Source organism: Oryza sativa, chromosome 3, assembly GCF_034140825.1.
Source record: "Oryza sativa Japonica Group chromosome 3, ASM3414082v1".
NCBI classification, from domain to species: domain Eukaryota; kingdom Viridiplantae; phylum Streptophyta; class Magnoliopsida; order Poales; family Poaceae; genus Oryza; species Oryza sativa.
Window position 1 is genome coordinate 34,768,043 of NC_089037.1, and position 22,164 is coordinate 34,790,206.

Consider the following 22,164-nt stretch of genomic DNA (forward strand, 5'->3'; position numbering starts at 1 on the left):
AATAAACAAGATTGATGGGGATGAAGATGCATGGCCATTGGAAGTGCAACCATGCATGGCAAATCAGACAGCCGGTTAGTGCTAGGCAGCTACTATATCACTTCACTTTGTAGCTTTCCCGGATTTTAGCAAGATAATCAACTCTGGCCACCTACTAGAAAAATAAAGAAGGTTAGTTAAGCACTGTGTGTGTGCTTGCTCAACTCAATTAATCGCTGGGATGGTATGAGTGGATTTGCAGAATCCTCGCTATCACGATGTGCTTCGCTTTCTCTTTTCTTTTTTTTCTTTTCTTCTTTGTCATAATACACTTTCTTTAGCTTTATGTCTCCATCTCTCTGGCTGGACCAAGTATTGTTATTTTACTCATTTTCGTCCATGTCATACCGAACTTGACAAAATTGTTTTGTTAATTTGGTCCTACAGAGACACGCGTGATTGGAACAACTGGAGCTAATATAATTAATTAACTAGCACCAGAACTCTCATGTGTACAGTAGTGTTATCTTTTCCATTTCTCCCAAGATGATATAGTACCAGTTTTAACCATATACATGAGGTGTCCGTGTCCCCTCCGATTGCGGATCGCTGCCTCCGTCGGTCGGACAAATCGCCGTACGTTGAAGCAAACGAGCCAACCGGTGAGCCCCTTTATAGGCAAAATTCCTCTGTTAATTCCTCCGTTCTCAAATAATTCAGTGTAGGTTATCTGAGATCGGAGGCAGCTCAGCATTAGGCTTATTAGTTTGATTGTTTTGCTTCGATATTCAGGGAAACTATTCTAACTTTCATGAACATTCACTAGTTATTTACATATCAACTAAATGATTTATACTACCTCCTTTTTTAATAGATAACGCTATTGACTTTTTCTCACATGTTTGACCATTCGTCTTATTCAAAAAATTTACGTAATTATAATTTATTTTGTTATGAGTTGTTTTATCACTCATATTACTTTAAGTGTGATTTATATCTTATACATTTACATAAAATTTTTTAATAAGACGAATGGTCAAACATGTGAGAAAAAATCAACGGCGTCATCTATTAAAAAACGGAGGTAGTAATTTTTTTTAACAAGATAGATTAATACTCCTATGTGATAAATTAAATCATTCCACAAACTTGTAAAGTTTTAACGAAAAAAAAAATCAAGGATTCTGAAATTTTCAGGGCTGCAGAGATTCGTGTCAATAGATCGATAGAGAGGATTTGGAAATTTTTCAAGGCTGCAGATTTTCGCATAGCCAGAATGGGCAAATGCAAAGATGGCCCAGGAGAACTAGGGCTGATGCCATATGGATTTGGAATTTATTCGGGCCTTCAATCACACACAAGCTTCTACTAATGTCAGTCCGATTAGTAGCATTTAGCCAATTCAAAAACAGCAGAGCACCCTTTACAAGCGACTGAAGATGCGTTGCTTCAGCTCAGAGAGTCGTGTCTCCAACTACTGTAAGATCTCAATTGAATGCTCTAAAACTAACCAACAATTTCGTGCGCCTCGATCAAATTGAGACAAATATTGCAGAAATTTAAACTATCTACAGCTTGAATCGCAGCCTAAAATTCCGCAGCAGCTTCCTCAGGCAACTCCTCGCCTTCGTCTCGCGGCACTTGGCTCCTCCTCCGCCGCCGCCGCCGCCGTCGCCGGAGAAGATTGCTCGGAGCCGGCCCAGATGCCGCGGGCTCCTCCCCTCGTACGCCGCCGCCTCCGGATTCTCCTGAAACCGCCAAAACAAACGATCGAGGTAAGAACAGCTCACCGAGAAGAAGACATTCGCGATTCGGAAGGATGCAGCAATGGCGGCGCACCAGTATGTAGTTCTTCCAGTCGGCCTGCTTGGCGACGACCACGCGGCGGCGAGGGTCGTAGCTGAACCGGGGGTGGTTCTTGATCCGGCTCGCCGCCTCGAACTCCCGCCGGAACTCGCCCAGCCGCCGCTGGAGCTCCTCCACGGGGAAGCCGGACCCGGTGGCGGCGTTCAGCTCGGCGCGGATGGATGACCAGTCCTCGCCGGTGAGCTCGCCCACGTTCCTCGCGCCGCCGCCGCCGCCCGTGTGGCGCAGCAGCAGGTCGAGGAACTTGGCGTCGTGCTGGCTCGTCCACGCGTCCACCTGCAGCCGCGACAGGATCTTGCGGAGCGCGCGCCGCGACACCGGCTTCCTCTTGATCGCCTTCTCCTCGTCGTCGGCGGCGACATGGACATGCAACTGCTGCTGCTGCTGCTGATGCATTTCTTGCTTCGCCGTCGCCGTCTCCGGCTGCATCAACCGCACATTATGCATCTCCGTCCTGCCATAGATCGATCGATCGATCGGTTCGTCAAAACAAAATCGTAAGAATGCTCGCCGTCGTCGTTGTGAAATTTGCACGTACTGATAGGCGTCGGTGGCGAGGCGGAGGCTGAGGAAGACGACGGAGTCGTGACGCACGCCGTAGTCCGCGAGCGTGCGGTGGTCGTCGTCGAGGCACCGGCCGGCGAAGAACAGCCGCTGCATGGCCACCGCGATGCGCTCCCGGGCCATGACCATGCCCTTGACCTGCGCCACCGTCGTCGTGGCGCCGTCCACGTCGAGCGCCACCCGGTCCCCGCGCAGCGTGCGCACCATGATCCTCATCGTCCCCGACAACGTACACACCGAGCTCACCCTCAGCTCAGGCGACAGGTCTCATCCGGATTCCCGTGCGAGAAAAGATAGCGAGGAAGAGGAAGAAGTTGTTAGGTTGAGATGAGAAAAATAATGGAGATCTAGCGCGAAGAAGAAGGGATTGGCTGGCATGGCAATGGCATGCATGCACGATGGCTACGAGAGGGAATAAAGCGGTTTGGATCGATGATGATGACGACCTTTGGGCGCCAACGTGAAGGAAAGTATTTTCTTCTTCGGAGCGCTGACCTGTGTACCCAACTGTCCATGCAGTTCAGGCGTTGGAAGATCTGGGCCGAGACAGCTAATGGGCTGCTTGTGGGCAATGTCAGAACCTGGCCTGGCCCAGGGATGGCCTGTGCAACCCAATGGAAAAGAACAAAAGTTTTAATCAGCTTTCAACAATTCGTAGGGTTAAAATGATCTTTTTATAGCACTGAACGGAGTGCTGTTAATGAAAATCTAATGACGATGATATTTATGGAACAAAGACGATTGTACAATGACATTTTTAGGAATATATGTTCATCGATGGCATTTCTTGAATTTGGATGTTTATCGGTGGTATTTTCTGGATTTTCTCATATGATAAAGTTGTGTTTTTGAGCTTTTGACTCTCAAATTATTCTCTAGGTTGTACAACTATAGATTCACAAACTATGGGCAGGAATTTATAATGTTTAAAATAGTTGGAGATCATTCAAAAAGGGCATGCGGACTAGTATAGTTGTTGGAAAAAAAATGCAGATGACAAAAAATTGTGGCAAGGGGCATTATGGTTTGATATTCCCTTTTGGATATACGGATTGAATGCAACATAAAGATCAAGTGAACTGAATGCACAATCACATGGACCTCGCAGGCGACGCATGGCGTTTAGCCGCTCGCCATCCGGTCGATTCAATACGCGCCTGCAGAGTTGTTCAGCTTGCCGGAAATGGCGACGAGCATGGTAAAGTCGCGGGAAAGCATTCAGGCGCATCACCAACCTCCTTGACCTCCCCCACCTACAAAAATGGCCGCCATTGCCAACCTCGAGCTCAGCACTCACACACACACTCACACGCAACGCGTTTGTTCAATCGATCGGCCGTCACCGCGAGCGCACGATGGCGAGCGCTCGTCGCAGCCGCGGCGTGGCGGCGGTGGGGATCGCGGTGTTTGTGGCTGTCGTGGTGGTGGCGGCGGGCGCCGGGGGCGCGGCGGCGGTGTCGTGCGGCGACGCGGTGAGCGCGCTGGCGCCGTGCGGGCCGTTCCTGCTGGGCGGCGCGGCGCGGCCGGGCGATCGGTGCTGCGGCGGCGCGAGGGCGCTGCGCGGGATGGCGGGCACGGCGGAGGCGCGGCGCGCGCTGTGCAGGTGCCTGGAGCAGTCCGGGCCGTCGTTCGGCGTGCTCCCCGACCGCGCGCGGCGCCTCCCGGCGCTCTGCAAGCTCGGACTCGCCATCCCCGTCGGCGCCGCCACCGACTGCAGCAAGTAATAATTAAAAAAAAGTTGATTAGATTGGTCTCATGGCGCATTAGTTTGCATTTACTGAATTGTTTGTTCATCTCGGTTCGATCCATTGCAGGATATCCTAAGTGGCAGCGGCGGCGACGACGACGCCGCTACATGGCGTGAGTTCGTCGCGATCGGTGCATGATCGAACATGCATGGTGTTGACGCGGGAGAAGAGTGATTTGGCTTTTGCGCATGGTGTAATCTGATCTGATCTAATCCGTGCATGAATAAGTACTAGACATGCTTGTAATAACTCATGAGCTAAATATCACTCAGATGAGATCTCAGATTTGAGATTTTCTTAGCCACTGTTTAACTGTTACAGAGTTACTCCTACATACATAACATCCACTGAGCAGAGCTGATGCAAGTTTGGATCGCAAACTTGGGCCTTCATGGGCCGCTCGAACATTTCACGGTTGGATCATCAATGCGCGGCCCAGATAGCAATTTATCTGATCATTTTGCACATCTTGGAGATAAACTGGTTCAGATATTTCATCTAGAACAGCGAATGAGAATCGATAGCAACCACCATATATATAGGTCATCATCAGGAATTCAGGACAAGACAAAGCCAAAGCCAAGGAGGCGCATCAGCAGTGGAAATTTCTTGGTTTGTTCTCTTCAGAGGTCAGAGATCTGACCTCACCTGAGACTCCTGTGGCTCTGAGCTAGTATATCGTCTTCTTCTAGAGTGAACAGTTCATGAACCAATGGATGCATGCATGCATCAGCATCTTAATTTGTATAGTTTCACCATCCTGTGGTCTAGAAGATTGAAAATGCAGCTAACATGTTTGTATTCCTGCGCCCTTCAATTTTCTCCTGGGAGAAGAATATGCAACCTGCACGCCGGTTTCAGTTTGCCGTCAGAGAATATAATGGTGACACCGCCAACAACAAAAAAAAAGAAAAGAAAGAAAAACTGGTTTCAGTGCTAGTAGAGCTGGTACAATAGCAGACTATTAGCCAACTATAAATATATTTTAATGAGATAAAAGATGAGAGAGAAGAGCAGCGGGCTGCAACACGGACTCTAAGACGCAATGTGTGTATAACAGGTGGGACCATATATTAATAGTATAGTAAGCAACTATTGTATGAATTGGCTATTAGATCGGCTATAGATGAATTGGAGCTAGTAGTGGGCTGTACTATTAAACTTGCTCGTAGTAGAAAAGAGGGAAAAAAAGATTCTTATGAATTTTATGCGATGTGTCTTATGATTTATGGTAGAACCCAATTTTTTTTAAAAAAAAATAAAAGGAGGGATTAGGAGATTAAAATTCCGACCCCCTTCACCTGTTTTTTTCCTTCACTACTTCAGTGCATGTTTCTCTCTCAGCCACATCCACACATCTCTCTTCTCATTCTCATGCATTCACAACGAACCTAACATGGGCACACATGCTGAACTAATCGATTGATTGTTCAGAACAGTCCTTTTCATTTTCCATGTTCATTCTCTGAAATCTCAACATGTTTCTGCTAACGAAGTGCAAACAGTTTATGAGCCATTTGGTACATGCAGCACCACCATTTTTCGGTTTAGAAGATTGAAATGCAGCATGCTGGTATGCCGGTTTCAGTTTTGCCGTCAAAAGATAGAACGGTGACACCTCCAAGAAAAATATAAAATGGAAGTTCCAGTTTTAGCTGCTAGGTACTTCTCTTTCCGATCGGCACCTCTTCTTTTGGGGGGATAATTTGATCGATAACCACCTTAGAAACAAAAGTTCAGTCCTTTTTCCTTGTTCATTCTCGGAGATCTCAACATTTTCTTTCCAATCAAGCATAATTAGGATTACCATGCATGCGTGCAAACATTCATTTCTGAAGCCGAAGCCGGAGAGCAGAGCTCTGGTCATATCCAAAGGGGGTCGGAGTTTTGAACTCCGATCCCCTTCGACCTCTTTCTTTCTCACGCTCCTGTGATCTAGAAGCTTAAAATGCAGCATGTTGGTAATGCCTGCGCCTGTGCTTTACTGCTTTTCTTCTGAAAGAGGAATATATGAATCAGTTTTCAGTTTGCCGACAGAAAACATAACAATGACACCGCCAACAAAAGGAAAAACAATAGTTTCAGACTTTTAAGTGCTAGTAGAAAGGATAAAAGGAACATTTGTATGAATTTTATATAACATTCTTATGATTTATTTATTCCTTTATGGCAGTAGAACCCAGCATACAAAAAAGAAAAAGTAAACTTCAGAGAGGGGTTCGGAGAGTTAAATTTCGGTGCATGTCTCTCGCTCAGCCACACCCACACACCTCTCTCTGTCTCTTCTCCTTTGTCGTGCATGCTTTGATGCACACACGGTGAACTACTCGATCGATCAACAGTTGAGCTTCAGGACCTTAAGAAGAAAAATGCAGTCCTTGATTCCCTGAAATGTCAACATTTTTCTGCCGACGAAGCGTAAAAAAACATGCAATGCTTGCGAGGCAAACATCGTTTTTCTGAAGGCGAAGACAGAGAGCAGCCGAGCCGTTGTCAGATGCAGAAGGGGTCGGAAATTAACCCCTTTGATTTCGTTTTTGCTCGCTTTCTGCTCAATCTGCATGGTTATCTTATTCTCCACAAGGTTTAGGACGTAAGTGGCGTCGAAGCTGCTGTGTCACTTGGGTGGCAAGCTTGATAACGATAACATATGTAGGCTGTTGTGTTGTCTCAAATGGCAAGCTTGGCCGATGCCTTGTGTCGGGCTCCGTCGTGGTAGCTTAGGATAGGTTAGTTGTTGGTGTGATGTTGTAGTTGTGGTTTTCGCTCAGTTGTCCCTAATTAACTGAGCACTGTGAGGTTTGATCTCGTTTTCTCTTTAAAATAGGATATCTTCTTCTTAATATAAAACATCGGCAACGGCCTGACCGTTCGAAAAAAAAAACGTAAGTGGCATATCTAGAATTTTCAAAATGGGTGATCCAACTTATATGTTTTTTTAAATATTCTAAATATAAGTATAAATTGTTCAAATTTACATCTTAATATACTAATAAGGGAGTTATTTTTTCCAAAAAAAATCTTTTCACATATGTATATCTGTATTGGGCTAATGCTTTTTTGGGTGGTCCCAATACCACCTCTAGATCCGCCTCGTAAGGTTGAGATCGTCTACATGCTCATGCCCGCTCGCCGGCCGGCCACATTTAATTGTTCTTGACCCTCTTTACTTCTTTAGTTGTTGTCAAGCAAATACTAATTAATTAAAGGAAAACGAAGTCCCCTTCTTTTCAACTGAATATCAGAACATATTTATGAATTATTATTATTGTTGTTGTTGTTGTTGTTGTTGTTGTTGTTGTTGTTGTTGTTGTTGTGATAATATCGGACGGTGCAAAAGAACGAGTTCATTGTTACAAATTTTATTAGTTGTTTTTAGAAAGTGTTCTAAGAATCTTATATACACATAGAAAGGGTTTTGCAAACGTTTAGAAGCTTACAACATAATCCGCAAGATGGAAAGAACAGGGCAAGAGCCAAGAAGGCAAACAATTCCATGAACCCATTGGGTACATGCATCTTCAGCAGCTTGAAAAAGAACATATATTATTTGATCGCCTTAATTTGTTCTTCAATCTTGACGTCTTTGTGGTCTAGAATAACTGAAAGTCGCATGCTTTATACCTGCGCCTACTCTTTTCTTCTGGAAGAGGGATACGCAATTGGTTTCAGTTTCCAGTCATAAAATATAATACTCTCTCCGTTTCACAATGTAAGTCATTCTAGCATTTCTCACATTAGATTCATTAACATCAATATGAATGTGGGAAATACTAGAATAACTTACATTGTGAAATGGAGGAAGTAGCAATAGCGCCAAGACAAAGAAAAGAAAAGTGGAAATTTCAGTGGTGATAGAAAAGAAAAAGAAACATTCCATGGATTTTATGCACGTGCTTTTGATTTATGGTAGAACCCAAAAACACAGAATTAGATGAATAAATTGATCCTTGAGTAGTACTCTCTTCGTCTAAAAAAACCTAACCTAGGATTAGGATGATACATAGGCTGAGTTCGGTACTCATGGTTCCCAACTCACTTCCCTCTTTTTCTGCGTGCACGCTTTTCAAATTGCTAAATGGTACGTTTTTTAAAAAAGTTTTTATACGAAAGTTGCTTAAAAATTATATTGATCTATTTTTAGAAAAAAAGCTAATACTTAATTAATCACGCGCTAATGGACCTTTTTTGTGCTAAGGGAATGAGTTCCCAACCGAGAGAATCGCAACCATAGTCTAATATAACGAATCTAGTCAGAAGCATGTCCAGATTCATCGTATTATGTCCTATCCCAATCCTAAATTGAGTTTTTTTGGGAGAGTAGGAAGTACACTACTACTAGTAGGGATTGAGATCATGTTTGGAGTTCAATAAGCTCTTTGCAAAAGAATAGTTCCTGCTAGTGAAGTACCTAAATAGTGCAATCTCTTGCATCGAGAATCATCCTACTGGATAACCTGCTGCAGTGGTAACTACGACTGCAACTTAGGACTGCACGTATCTTCAGCCGTTCATTTTGATGATCAACGGTCCAGTTTTGCCGCTACAGTTATCAAACTACATAATCATAGTAATATTTTATTCTACAGTACTTTTGCTACAGTGCTCTACCTAATCAGTGCCATCTGATTCAGATCAAACGGTAGCTGCTATGACTGCATAAGTTGCAGTCAGTACTACTACTGCAGCTGATCCAAATCCTACTAGTAGATACTAATTTTACCCTATAAACATTTTAAAGCTGGATAAATTCTTTCTTTTTTCTTGATGAGGACTTGCTACTGAATCTGAAAATTGAAGTTTTGGTCTGAATTCTGAAGGCTTAAAGCCTTAAACCCCACAGTGAACTCTTAGAGTTTTCAAGTCTTCTCATTGTAAGAGTAAACCCTGAACTATTTGATCGCCTTCGTTCTTCAATCTTGACGTCTTGTGGTTGTGGTGTAGAGGATTGAAAGCAGCATGTGTTGATAGGCCTGAGCCTGCACCTCTCTTCTGGAAGAGGGATACGCAATTGGTTTCAGTTTCCTGTCAGAAAAATAGAATAGCAATAGCGCCAACAAAAAAGAAAAGAAAAGAGGTTCCAGTGCTGCTGATAGAAAATAAAAAAGAAACATTCCATGGATTCCATGCACGTGCTTACGATTTATGGTAGATTCCAAAACACAAAAAATATTATGAATAAACTCATCCTTGATCTATACTACTACTCGTACAAACATAAGATGAATACATTCTCTCCTCTTTTTTTCTCTGCGGATTTGCTACTGAACCTGATGAAATTTGAAGTTCTGGACTGGTCTGAACTATGAAGGCTTAAACCCCACAGAAACGAAAAAAAAAGAAAATACAGTAATAAACTCTTCAGTTCTCAAGTCTTCTCATTGAAAGAGTAAACCCTGAAGTCTGAACTGAACATGCAATTTCCTTCTAGTTAGTTGATCCTGACAGGTCAAGTCTGAACCGAAGCTTCAGTTTCTATCATCCTCTTCTTCCCCAGGTTGCTGATCCTGTCAAGCAACGCCACGAGCTAGTCAATCAATGGCCAGGGATTAGAATAATCGATGACTAGGTTCCAGTACTGTACCAATCAATTCTCTACTGAATTCCAAATTCTCAATACAGGACGCTTAGGGTGTGTTTAGTTGACGTTAAAATTGGAAGTTTGGTTGAAATTGGAACGATGTGATGAAAAGATTAGAAGTTTATGTGTAGGAAAGTTTTGATGTAATGAAAAAGTTGAAAGTTTGAAGAAAAAATTTGGAACTAAACTCGGCCTAAACTGTAATTTTTTTCTCTCCATTTGTAATTTACTGGGGTGTCATTGTCCTGCTTACCAAACCAACTTTCCAAGCTGGTGTGTTTTTTTTTTCTTTGCCGCTTGTCGCCGTCGCATTTGAGCTCCACAAGTCGTCCGTGCGAGGTTTCAAACGTCAAAGTCCTCTTCACATTGTCCTGCATATATCTTTTATATTCCAAGAAATCTAAACTCAATCAAGAACCGAATTTTAAAACCCCTTTATCTTTTTCGGGGAAAGAAAACCTTTAATTCTTTACTTCTAAAACCCTGTTCAGCCCCACCGTTTAGCCTTTACATTACCAACATAAGCTAAACTTTAAAATTAAATTTAAACTTAGAGTTAATTTTAGGTTTTTTCTCATGTTTATTTTTAAGTATTTGCTTTTGTATCACTAAGAAAATATAACTAATTATTTAATCGTTAATAAGCTGTTCCGCTAATACCCAAACACTAAAATCAAATTGGCAACTTGGCATGTACTCCTTAAAAAGTAGAAATTGATATTTGTGAAAATTATATAATCTGAAATTATAGTATTATGTGAAAAAAGACCGGACACCATACTCCTTAGACAATAACTGTCCAACGGCATCTGCTCTCACTGACTCACTCATCTCTAGAAGAAGCAAACAAACACCAACTACTCCTCCATCTATCTGTACCGGATTATCCTAATCGCGTTTACTAAACTCCGCTAAAATCTCTTGTATTCCCACAAAATTTCCCCAAAATTTTTTACTAAAACTTTTTTCTCAAGATAGAAAAAACTATATATCCTTTTGGTTTGCAAAGGTTTTACTAGGTTATTTGCCCCCCTCTTCTAGAACGCATCCAGAATTCGTGGACTCTGCGACCCAACTCACACGGCGAAGCACACAGAATTTTTTTTCCCAAATCCATTTATTTTCCTCTCTTCTCTCTCTCGAATCGAATCGAATCGCCTCGCCTCCTTTGTTGAATTGAATCCAAGCTCGATTCGCCGCCGCCGCACGCCGCCATGGGCAACTGCTGCGGCACGCCGGCGACGGCGGAGGAGGGCGGGAAGAGGAGGAGGAGGGGGAAGCAGAAGAAGGCGAACCCCTTCACCGTCGCGTACAACCGCGCGCCGTCGTCGGCGGGGGCGGCGGCGGGGAGGCCCGGGCTGATGGTGCTGCGGGACCCGACGGGGCGGGACCTCGGCGCGCGGTACGAGCTCGGCGGCGAGCTGGGGCGCGGCGAGTTCGGGATCACGTACCTGTGCACGGAGGCGGAGACGGGGGACAGGTACGCGTGCAAGTCGATATCGAAGCGGAAGCTGCGGACGCCGGTGGACGTGGAGGACGTGCGGCGCGAGGTGGAGATCATGCGCCACATGCCGTCGCATCCGAACATCGTCAGCCTCCGCGCCGCCTACGAGGACGAGGACAACGTGCACCTCGTCATGGAGCTCTGCGAGGGCGGCGAGCTCTTCGACAGGATCGTCGCGCGGGGCCACTACACCGAGCGCGCCGCCGCCGCCGTCACGCGCACCATCGTCGAGGTGGTTCAGGTGAACGCGTGTCTCCGTGTGGACTGTGGACTGGACAGAGTCCTGTTCTATTTTTTTTTACCTTGTTATTTGCTTAATTAATTTCTAGCATCTGTTGTTATGTTCGTAAATAAATTTGGTTCAGATGAGAGAAATTGGTGGTTATGCCTCAAATAGGATAATTGCTACTACTAGCTGTTATGTTCATGAATTGGCCATGATCTGGTCTTTTATGTAGTGAGGAATTAGAAATCATGGTAGCATCCAACTGGGTATCTGGTAAGATTCTGAGCAAAATTTAATTGTTGAATTTGCTAGGGTTCAACAGTCTGTTAAACCTTGGTGCTTGTTAGAGTCACCCATCATTGTTTAGCCAGAGTGATAATGTATTGACAAAGGAGTCCATGTACTAGTGAAGCGCATTTTGTACTGCGAGTATGGTATATTTTGGCAGCAGTTCTATTTGTAAACGTATAATCACGCTGATTCTAGAATGTATGCTAGCAGTTCTTCATCATGTGCTTTTCATATTAAGTTCTTGCTATATTGGACTTGCTTTTGTGACATCTGACATGTATTGTTGTCCTCTCTACTGAACAGATGTGCCACAGGCATGGTGTCATGCACCGCGACCTTAAACCAGAAAACTTCCTATATGCTAACAAGAAGGATAGTTCTCCTCTGAAGGCAATTGATTTTGGGCTATCTGTGTTCTTCAGGCCTGGTATGCTCTGCAGACTGATGCTCAAGTACATAACTTTAGAATAAATGGAACTGAATCTATTGTACTTGGACAAAACAAGTAGAAGAAGAGCAAATGGGATTGCCCCATTGTACTTTGCTTCAATTCACTGCAAATGGAGCTTACTTCATAGGCACATGCAGCATTCTTTTCAGCAAAACTGAATGCTTGTTGATTTCTAATGATGGATTCAATATGCAGGTGAGCGGTTCACTGAAATTGTAGGCAGTCCATATTACATGGCTCCAGAGGTTTTAAAGCGACACTATGGCCCTGAAGTTGATGTCTGGAGTGCAGGAGTGATACTTTACATACTTCTTTGCGGTGTACCACCATTTTGGGCAGGTGTGTTCTTTCTCTTGACTAGACTGCATGTGTTGCGGGGAAGTTATAGAACACCATTCTTATCATATTATTGTGGTGCCATGCAGAAACCGAGCAGGGAGTAGCGCAGGCAATTATACGCTCTGTGGTAGATTTCAAAAGAGAACCATGGCCCAGGGTATCTGAGCCAGCTAAAGATCTTGTTAAGCGGATGTTGGACCCAAATCCCATGACAAGGCTTACTGCAGAACAAGTACTTGGTAAGCATCGCCAATCACCTGTCCTAACGCGTAGCAGCATACATAATGCTATCTCACTCCTACTTTAGTGGAATATATGAAGGATATGTCTGTACTATATATTATCTATGATGTGATTGATGAGTAATGAACTCACATTATTATAAGAAGATATAAAATTAGCCCAGGGCTATTTATTATTCAGGGACCATCATGCAGGGCTAATCTCAGAAAAGTTCTCCGAAAAATGGCTAGCTGTACCCTTTTTTTTACTGTGTTTTTATCCAGAATGTTTTTTAATGGCACCATGATTAACATTTTTCATGGCTCAGACATTTTTTTCTCATTGTTTTTCTCTGATTTTCGTTGCATGTACAGAACATCCATGGTTACATGATTCTAAAAAGATGCCTGACATTCCTCTTGGTGATGCTGTCCGAGCTAGACTGCAGCAATTTGCTGCGATGAACAAGTTAAAGAAGAAAGCCCTTAAGGTAGCATTTATAATATGTTAGCACCAAAATAGATTATTATTCTTATTGAATAAAAACTTCTACATAGAGATCACATATAATTTGCTTCCTAAATTCTAAACACGAGATGTGCATAAGGATTTTTCTCCTTTTCTTGTAGTTAGCTTATTTGTGCTTAATTGCAGGTCATTGCTGAGCATTTGTCTGCAGAGGAAGCAGCTGACATAAAGGACATGTTTGATAAAATGGATGTGAGCAAGAATGGCCAGCTGACCTTTGAGGATTTCAAGGCTGGCATACGTAAACTTGGGAATCAGATGCCTGATTCAGATCTTAAGATATTGATGGATGCTGTGAGTTATCATTAAAAATGGTCTAAACTAGAATAAAAAGGACTGGTTCTGGTTCTTGGCGATACATATTGATGTTCGCTCATTGCTTTGCAGGCTGATATTGACAAAAATGGGATCCTGGACTATCAAGAATTTGTTGCTGTGTCTATCCATGTGAGGAAAATAGGCAATGATGAACATATCCAGAAGGCTTTCTCATATTTTGACCAAAATAAGAGTGGTTACATAGAAATTGAAGAGCTTAGAGAGGCCTTGGTTGATGAAATAGATGGCAATGATGAAGACATTATTAATAGCATCATCCGTGATGTAGATACAGACAAGGTCAGCTTAATCTTTCCTTAGCAGGCCATTATATTGCATGACATTGTTCTTGGTATCTATGCAATGACTTCAATTATATAAAAGTTATAAGCCCACAGCTAGTGAAATCTATGAATATCATTTGCTAGAAGCTGAATAGTGCCACATACTTGATTACCTGGTAGCCAGGGTTCAAATGTTTCTACCTTTGGCTGCAAGGCAGGGTTTATTTAATTAAAGGGTTGGTGAATGTTATCATTGACCTATACTATCATATAATAAGTTGTAACCGGATGGACAAGGATAGTCTAATTAGACGACATAAAACAAATGACATAACAAACAAACAACTGGGGTAGGCTTACTGGAGATGATTCTAGTGCAATTGTTAGTTGAAAGTAACATTAGCAAAGTATGACCTGTTCAAATTCCGTGTGATTGAACTTGTCGATATGGTCATCCTAACAACAATGCAATGTTTTCTTTTCATTTATTCTTTTCTCAGGATGGGAAAATAAGCTACGACGAGTTTGCCGTCATGATGAAGGCCGGCACTGACTGGAGGAAGGCATCTAGGCAGTACTCAAGACAAAGGTTCAGTAACCTCAGTCTGAAGCTTCAAAAGGACGGATCCATCAGTGACGACACGCAATAGACTGGACAGAGAAAAAAACTACGCTTACGTTTTTTCTTTGCTGTGTGCTGGCTGTTACATTATTTTTTCACACAGTAACTTAGTGGCTTTGTATAGATAGCATTTGTGGTTTTGTGCTTACCAGCAGCGATTATATTTGTCAGTCAGGCGGCAGATATGTATGTACCCAAAAGAGGGCGGGATGGGGAAGCAGATGGTGTGCTTACAGTTTACTAGACCAGAATTATTGGTACAATTGTTTGTAGTTTTGTACGTACCATAATACAAGCGGCGTGAAATTCTCAACTCGTTCATCCTGTTGTCATCCAGTGTATCTGAATCTGAAATTCTGTGTATCTGAATCTGAACTCTGGAAGTTGTGACCTGTTACGGTAGTAGCTTGCATTGAACTTGTTTGGTTTGATACCAATATATACCAAAACAACAAAATGTCTTAGAAAATTTTGTTTGGTTTGATACCTTACCAGTATATACCAAAACAGGTCTACTAACTCCATTTCAAAATGTAAGAAGTTTTAGGGCTGTACATTGATATTAAGAAACAAATGATTGGATTAAATGAGGGAATATTGTGATTGATTAAGAAAAGGAAATATGTATGGAATTTGAATGATGGAAGTCTATGATTAGTTGATAAAAGAATGTAGATGGAGACGTTTTTATATTTTAAGATAAAATTTAAATGCTAGAAGTTATTATATTTTAAAATGGAGGGAGTATCAAATTTAATAGGGTATATCAACTACTGGTACAACTATTTAGAACTAATGTGAGCAAAATTTAACACCACTAATGGTATTAATGGGGAAAAAATCAGACACCAATCCAAACATCAAGATGGTACTATGCTGTTTAAGTAAATACTCCCTCCATCTACTTTTGATAGTCATATTTCCAAATCTGAAAAATTTATTTTTGATAGGCATATTTCAATCCAATAACCTATCATCTTAATGAATTTCTCGGATTTAATGCGTGACTCCATTCTTCCACACAAGATTGGCTACATGGACATCGAGAAATGTAAATATTAATGAATCGTTTGTTTACGAGGAATGACTAGTAGCATGTTTAAATAGATGATAAGTAGAATTACTTATCCTTGGTCCATGTGCCAAGATGAAATATGACTATCAAACTAGATGGAGGGAGTATATCAAAACTTTGCTGGATAAAATTTGGCTCGAATCCAAATCTGCCCGTAGTCCCAAGAAAATTGGCTCCTCTTTCTCATCATTTCGGCTGACATGAGTCAAGTGAAGATGGGCTTGATTTGGGCCAGTCGGAAGTGGAGACTCCGAGAGGAGTCCTAGGGTGCGGCCCGGCATGGAGGAGGTTGGGAACTGAGGAACAGAAGAAGGAATAAGTTCACCAGAGGTCCCTCAACTTAACAGCGAGATTTTCTAAGTTCCCTTAACCACAAAACCAGAAATCTTCACCCCTAAACTATACAAAACCGTCTAATTTGGGTCCCAAGACAGTATAGATGGCTGGTTTTGATGACGTGGCATCCTAGTCAGCAAAAATAATAAAATAAATATGTGAGGGCCCATATCTCACTGAGAGAAAATGATGTGGGCCCCACATCTCTTTTTTCTTTTCTTTTTCTCTGCTCTTCTCAACTTCTCAGTTCGCACGCGCAGGCGAGCAAATGGCGGCCGACGGCGGAGCGGGAGCTGCGGCGCGCTGGGAAGAAGCGGGAGAGGGGGAGAGGAGGCGGCCGGCGCCAGAGAAGGGGAGAGAGGCGCCCGGCCCGATCGCCCATGAGGCCGCAACGGCAGGAGCGGCGGCCGGCGCCGCCTCTCCCCATTCGGAGGCGGGAGCGGGTGGAGCAGGCGGGCGGCGCGCGGGCGGAGCAGGCGGAGCATCGGCGTCAGCGCGCGGCGTTAGCGGGCGAGCGCGGCCGCGGCGGTGGGCGAGCAACGGCTCTGGGCGCAGGCGGCGCGCGGCCGGAGTAGGCGGAGCGGCGGCGTCAGCGGTCAAGCGCGGCTGCAGCGGCGAGCGAGCACCGACTCCGGGCGCGGCCGGAGCAGTGCGGCGGGCGAGCGGCCGACGAGGTAGTCGGTGACGGAGAAGAATACTTCAATAAGCTTCACTAGCCGCCGCCTCCGGAGACGGAGAGCTCCTCGTCGGAGTTCTAATCCAACGTAGCTACTGCCTCACAATTTCAAGCATATATATAACTACTTGTCTAAACGATTGATTATGTTGTGTTTGAGAATTAAGATGGCGGATCCAGTGAGTAGCATGAAGCATATCACGGAGATGGCTCTGAAGATCAAGCATGCGGTGGAGACGGTCCAGAGAAACAAGGAGGACTGCCTCCAGATCAGAAGACGAGTGATGAGAGTGAGTATACTGTCGCTGCTGCAGGAAACGGAGAACATCTTGAGCAACCCGGCAATAAGCGCCGCGTTGGAGGATCTCGCCGACACAAATTTCTCACTGTACTCTTACCTTTTTTGCCTCTGTAACAGCAGGGAGAATGGGCAAAAGTGGGAGCGGCGGCGATGGCATCGGCATGCGGTAGGAGCATCGGCGGTCGTGGCGGCGCGTGGTGGGAGCGGCGGCTCCAGGGGGGGAGGGGAACGGCGGCCGTGGCAACGTGCGGTGGGAGAAGCAGTGGCCTAGGCGACGACGGGGAACATGGGTGACGGTAGGAGCGGGGGAGGAGTCGGCCCGCGGCGGGAGCAGCGGCGGCGTGCGGCGGGAGCAGCGGTGGTCGTGGCGGCGCGTGGCAGGAGTGGCGGCCGCCGCCGCGACGGCGGGAGCGGTAGAGGCGTCAGCGCGCGGTTGGAGCAGGGGAGGCCGCGGCGGCGTGCGGCAACGAAACTGACATGTGGGCCCCACCTACTTTTTTATTTATTTTTGGGACCCAAATTAAACGGTTTTTTTTATAGTTTAGGGGTGAAGATTTCTGGTTTTGTGGTTAAGGGACTAAAAAAATATCGCTGTTAAGTTGAGGGACCTCCGATGAACTTATTCCACAGAAGAAAGGAGATTGGAACAGAGGAAGAAGGTGTGCTGTGGTGTGGCTAGTGACATGTGGGCTTCACAAGTTTTCTAAAAATATTTTTGACTAATATGCCACATCAGCAAAAATAGCTCTCCATACTGCTATGAGATCTAACTTAGGTTGGGATTAAGATTTTCGGTATTACGATGGAGGGATATGATTTAAACTAATTATTTCTCTCCTCTCCCGTCTTCCTCATCCATCTCCCCCCATGCCCGCGGGAGCATCGGGGCCGAAATGAAACCATAAGCTAGCGTTGGCATAAAAACATTATAAACTAGTTTCATATTAATCTATTTGATTTAAAATGGGCTGGTTCAATTCAGCTCTAATCCAAAGATCAAACAACAGGTAGACCCCTTGTTAGCAACAGGACCCGGGATTTGGCCCTGGACTAGCTAGGAGACAACTGAATGTGGCCCGAATCTAGACACGTCTACGTTGTTCCATTAATGTCGGGGTAGGGATATATCATGCCAAAAAGGTAAATCACAGCGCAACAAGCTTTCAAGTTAAGTACACTAGAGTAGTAATTTAGACGAGCTTAATTAGGTTGGTAGATTTCTCGAAGCAGCACGAGCAGAGAGCATGTACAGTTTGCTCGTCTTTTTCTTCACTAATCATCCTACTAGAACATGTGCAATGATACTCTACTACACTCCTTAACATAGAGATGGTAATGCTAATATGTTCAACTGCGAAAATTAACACCGGACGAATAATACACTGCATTACCGTTATTGACATTATAAGTAAATTCAGTATTTCTATCAATTAACGGCATCTTAATTATAAGTTGGCCCTGAATAATCACGCAGCTATGAAGCAATCAACCATGGCGTGCACGACACGAGCAAGATCTGTAGATGTCCTGAGTAGTACTACTAGTTCTGAATTCAAATCTTTATATGAGTGAATTTTAGATTAGGTCATTTTTGATAAGCTAGTCCTGACCTGAGTTTAAATCTTCGTAAGAACGAGATCGGGTAAAAAACACCCTTATATAAAAAAAAAACCCAAAGTGTTCAGCTGATCAGCTGTGTGTTTCATCACAACTACTTTTGCTGGGATGGAACCGATTCAGGCCCATCCTGTGCCCAGCCTGACGTGGATCCGGCACACCGTTGGATTCTTGAACACGGGCCCAACTCGTGCCTGGCCCGGTCACGCTTGGTTAATCCAACCTCACTTTCCAGTTTCCACGTGTTGCTAACTTTGCTATGCTCACATGCAAAAATAATACTCGTTCCGTTTCAAAATGTTTTATACCATTGACTTTTTAGTACATGTTTGACCGTTCGTCTTATTTAAAAAAGAATGTGAAATATGTAAAACTATATGTGTACATGACAATATATTTAACAATGAATCAAATGATATGAAAAGAACAAATAATTACTTAAATTTTTTGAATAAGACGAATGGTCAAACACGTACTAAAAAGTCAACGGTATCAAACATTTTAAAACGGAGGGGGTATAAATGGCTTTGTTTTGGAAGGATTTTTTTTTAACCACAGCTCAATAGCAGTAGTATTTCTTCAGTTGCAGTAAACAGCAACATTACTTATCTGCAACATTGCCCTCAATCATGGATTCATGGTGTTGAGCTGACAGAGAATCAGAGATGGACAATGATTTAACTTAGCAAAGCTCAAACCTTGAAGCCAATCATGGAGTGCTACTGGTAACGTCCACTAACCTATTTGCATGTGTCCATTTAGCTTGTCTTGTTTCATCGTTTGTCTGACATAGCATAACCATGCACTTCAGTGGTGTCTGACATAACTCTTGTCTAGATGAATAGATCGAATTTGCTTTTGTATACCAGTTATGAGTTGGATGTGCTAGCGTATCTTCAACTGTAAAATCGATAGGCCGGTTTAAGCTCTTGGCACTTGCATACAACTCAGACTGTGTTTAGACCAGGGGTAAAAAGTTTTGATGTGTCATCTCAGATATACGGGTACATTTAAAATATTAAATATAGACTAATAACAAAATAAATTACAGATTCCGCTTGTAAACTGCGACATAAATTTATAAAGCCTAATTATCATTAGCAAATGTTTACTATAGTATCACATTGTCAGATCATGTAACAATTAGGCTTAAAATATTCGTCTCGCAATTTACACGCAATCTACATAATTATTTTTTTCCTATATTAAATACTCCATGCATATGTCCAAACATTCAATGTGAGATGGTGAAAAATTTTGTCAAGGATCTAAACAGACCCTCAATAGGTGAAGAAAAGTTGAATTCTTTTCACGAGCAAATGTATGATTGCAGCATTCTAGAAGCTGCCAATTCTCACTCCTGGAAGCATAAGATAAGCACTTCGAGATAAGCTAACAAACAAAAAGGCAATTAATTTTGATATATGAGGAAATACAGACATAAAGTATCATATTCTTCAAAGTATTTGTCTAAAGATATTCTTGAAATTAAAGGTGCGACGGACTGTTATGCATGGATGGAATTCGATTCCAGCTTTCCAGGAAACAAATTAAAGGATCGGTTTGTAACTAAAGTTAATTAGCTGAAATTAGAGGATCAATGAACTGTAACACTCCGAACATGATGTTTAAGATCTTAGAAGTACACTATACGTCAGTAATACAAGTTATATTTTTCTTCCATTTCTACGAGAACTCTTACCAATTTGAGTGATATTCGTGCATTGCAAACGGAGCTTTTGACTTGTTGAACTGAAAGATGATTGATTGCTGAGTTCTTCAGGTGCTATAATATAAGAGCCTTGAGAAATTGAGTTGATAGTTGAAAGATGCATGATTGAGTAATATCCCTCCGGGAAAAGAATGATATTAGTCTTACTGGTGATCAATACAGATTTCTTCTACTATGTACTAGTAATTTGACTTCTAAATATGCTAGTCTGTTAATCTGTTTAAGTTGTCCGTTCATCTTGTTTCATGTAAAATCCCCCATGCTTCACACTCCAGAAATTCAGATAACACTCCCACTACTTTTTAACACACAATAAATCAATAATTAGTGCCATAGGTGACAAAATACATAAAGCAAAAACACAGAAGCAAATCAACAAACACAGACAAGAGACCTAGAATTCTCAAAAATCTGGAACAGATCACACCCTGGAATGCTGGAACATTCACCTCTGGAATCTGGATCCTTCAAGAGACACCAACAACTAGTCTACCAGTATCCTAGATGATCACCTACACGTGAACCTACTCCTCTCCGGGCCCACAAGTCATCCACACACAATCTCCTACTCTCCAACCATCTCCTGAAATCCCCCATTTTCTTCATCATCAATCAAGGCTGATCAGATCAGAAATGAAGATATTTTTCGTCCAGAAACCTCAAAGCTGGAGTGACTAGTGAGCACTTTAGGCCCTGTTTAAATCCCACCCAAAACTTTACACATTATCCCATCAAATATTTGAACACCTGTATGAAGTATTAAATATAGTCTCAAAAATAACTAATTGTATAGATTGCAACTTGTCGGTGACATGGGACCGGGAGTATCATGACTTAGAGACTTGAGGCAGACACGATCACCCACGTGGCCTAACCCCCTCGGGGGGGGGGGGGGGGGGCGGGCCCGAGGGTGATACGGCCGCCCTTCTCTTTGTCTCCCCGAGGGGTCGGACCGCTCCCGTCTCGGCCCCGAGGGCCGAGGCGCCCCGACCCCTTGTGGGTTTTGCGCCGCGTATATGGGGTAGGTGAGCATAGCGGGGCTCACCTAACCACATTTATTGCGGTTTGGACGAGCGCGTCACGCCGCATGTAACGCAGTGCAGCGCGCTCGTTTATCCGGTCTGTGACCAGTCACAGACCGATCAGATCGTGGGTTAGGTGGCGACAGGCGGTCTGACGCACGCCTCGCCCCATCCCGTCAGGATGAGAGCCTCCAAGCACTCGTCCCTAGCCGGAGCCGGCGTGTTAGCTCCTGGAGATGGCACGTTGGTCCCGGTCAGATATATACCAGGCTTCATCCTAACCATTACAAGCAAGACATTGTATGAAGAGGGGCGAACATGCAGATTGATAAACTGACGCGTGGTGGACAAGAATGACCGATTTGTGACCGGTCTGACACTGATCATGTCGTCAGCAGACAGCCATGTTCCCACGTCGCGCCTGCTTCCGGCGGAAGTGGAGGTAGGTATGGGCTGTCCCATCAGAAGGTCATTCGGACGGCAACCATACAAGTCTCCGTCTGTTTATGAAAAGAGAGGATAAGTCCCCACAAAAAAGAGAGAGATGGTGCATGTGGTATCCCCTTGAGGTATAAAAGGAGGACCTTGCCCACTTAGAAGGGGGAGGATTGATTTTCGGATCCAGAACGATCAGAGAGGGAGAGAGTAAGAGCTCTCTGGTTCTCCAGCTCTTTTGTAGCTTCTTCATACATAGATCCACAAAAACACAGGAGTAGGGTATTACGCTTCTCAGCGGCCCGAACCTGTATACATCGCCCGTGTCTTGTGTGTTTCCATTCTCGCGAACCTTCCACACACAGACTAGGAGCTTAGAATCTCACCCAGGGCCCCCGGCCGAACCGGCAAAGGGGGGCCTGCGCGGTCTCCCGGTGAGGAGCCCCA

General features: G+C 43.8%; 3 protein-coding genes and 1 long non-coding RNA gene across 4 annotated transcripts; 3 read left to right on the top strand and 1 right to left on the bottom strand.

Annotated features, from left to right (window-relative positions):
* Nucleotides 1-1,342: 1,342 nt before the first annotated feature.
* On the bottom strand, nucleotides 1,343-2,757 carry LOC107276907 (uncharacterized). The gene is made up of 3 exons (XM_015774615.3): nucleotides 2,384-2,757; nucleotides 1,819-2,299; nucleotides 1,343-1,727 (listed from the first exon to the last, which is right to left on the bottom strand). Exons 1-3 carry the CDS (start codon nucleotides 2,623-2,625, stop codon nucleotides 1,548-1,550), a joined length of 903 nt encoding a protein of 300 aa, XP_015630101.1. The 5' UTR covers nucleotides 2,626-2,757; the 3' UTR covers nucleotides 1,343-1,547.
* An 866-nt stretch (nucleotides 2,758-3,623) lies between these two features.
* Nucleotides 3,624-4,461, top strand: LOC4334518 (non-specific lipid-transfer protein 1). The gene is made up of 2 exons (XM_015774513.3): nucleotides 3,624-4,129; nucleotides 4,224-4,461. The coding sequence occupies exons 1-2, from the start codon at nucleotides 3,765-3,767 to the stop codon at nucleotides 4,231-4,233; spliced, it is 375 nt and encodes a 124-aa protein (XP_015629999.1). The 5' UTR covers nucleotides 3,624-3,764; the 3' UTR covers nucleotides 4,234-4,461.
* Nucleotides 4,462-10,605: 6,144 nt separating this feature from the next.
* On the top strand, nucleotides 10,606-14,915 carry LOC4334519 (calcium-dependent protein kinase 8-like). Its single transcript, NM_001418883.1, has 8 exons — nucleotides 10,606-11,483; nucleotides 12,063-12,186; nucleotides 12,406-12,549; nucleotides 12,636-12,788; nucleotides 13,146-13,261; nucleotides 13,426-13,593; nucleotides 13,687-13,917; nucleotides 14,402-14,915. Exons 1-8 carry the CDS (start codon nucleotides 10,953-10,955, stop codon nucleotides 14,549-14,551), a joined length of 1,617 nt encoding a protein of 538 aa, NP_001405812.1. The 5' UTR covers nucleotides 10,606-10,952; the 3' UTR covers nucleotides 14,552-14,915.
* A 1,242-nt stretch (nucleotides 14,916-16,157) lies between these two features.
* LOC112938338 (uncharacterized) lies at nucleotides 16,158-17,560 on the top strand. The gene is made up of 2 exons (XR_003241530.2): nucleotides 16,158-16,900; nucleotides 17,029-17,560. It is a non-coding gene; the product is annotated as an uncharacterized lncRNA (long non-coding RNA).
* Nucleotides 17,561-22,164: the final 4,604 nt, after the last annotated feature.

What these genes read in the sequence shown, in the direction of transcription:
- LOC107276907 (XM_015774615.3), bottom strand. Translation starts at nt 2,625, where the DNA reads ATGAGGATCATGGTGCGCACGCTGCGCGGGGACCGGGTGGCGCTCGAC. An exon ending in CTCGCCACCGACGCCTATCA is followed by an intron (nt 2,300 to 2,383) that starts GTACGTGCAAAT and finishes GATCTATGGCAG; the next exon opens with GACGGAGATGCATAATGTGC. An exon ending in ACTGGAAGAACTACATACTG is followed by an intron (nt 1,728 to 1,818) that starts GTGCGCCGCCAT and finishes TGGCGGTTTCAG; the next exon opens with GAGAATCCGGAGGCGGCGGC.
- LOC4334518 (XM_015774513.3), top strand. Translation starts at nt 3,765, where the DNA reads ATGGCGAGCGCTCGTCGCAGCCGCGGCGTGGCGGCGGTGGGGATCGCG.
- LOC4334519 (NM_001418883.1), top strand. Translation starts at nt 10,953, where the DNA reads ATGGGCAACTGCTGCGGCACGCCGGCGACGGCGGAGGAGGGCGGGAAG. An exon ending in TAAAGAAGAAAGCCCTTAAG is followed by an intron (nt 13,262 to 13,425) that starts GTAGCATTTATA and finishes GCTTAATTGCAG; the next exon opens with GTCATTGCTGAGCATTTGTC. An exon ending in GTGATGTAGATACAGACAAG is followed by an intron (nt 13,918 to 14,401) that starts GTCAGCTTAATC and finishes TTCTTTTCTCAG; the next exon opens with GATGGGAAAATAAGCTACGA.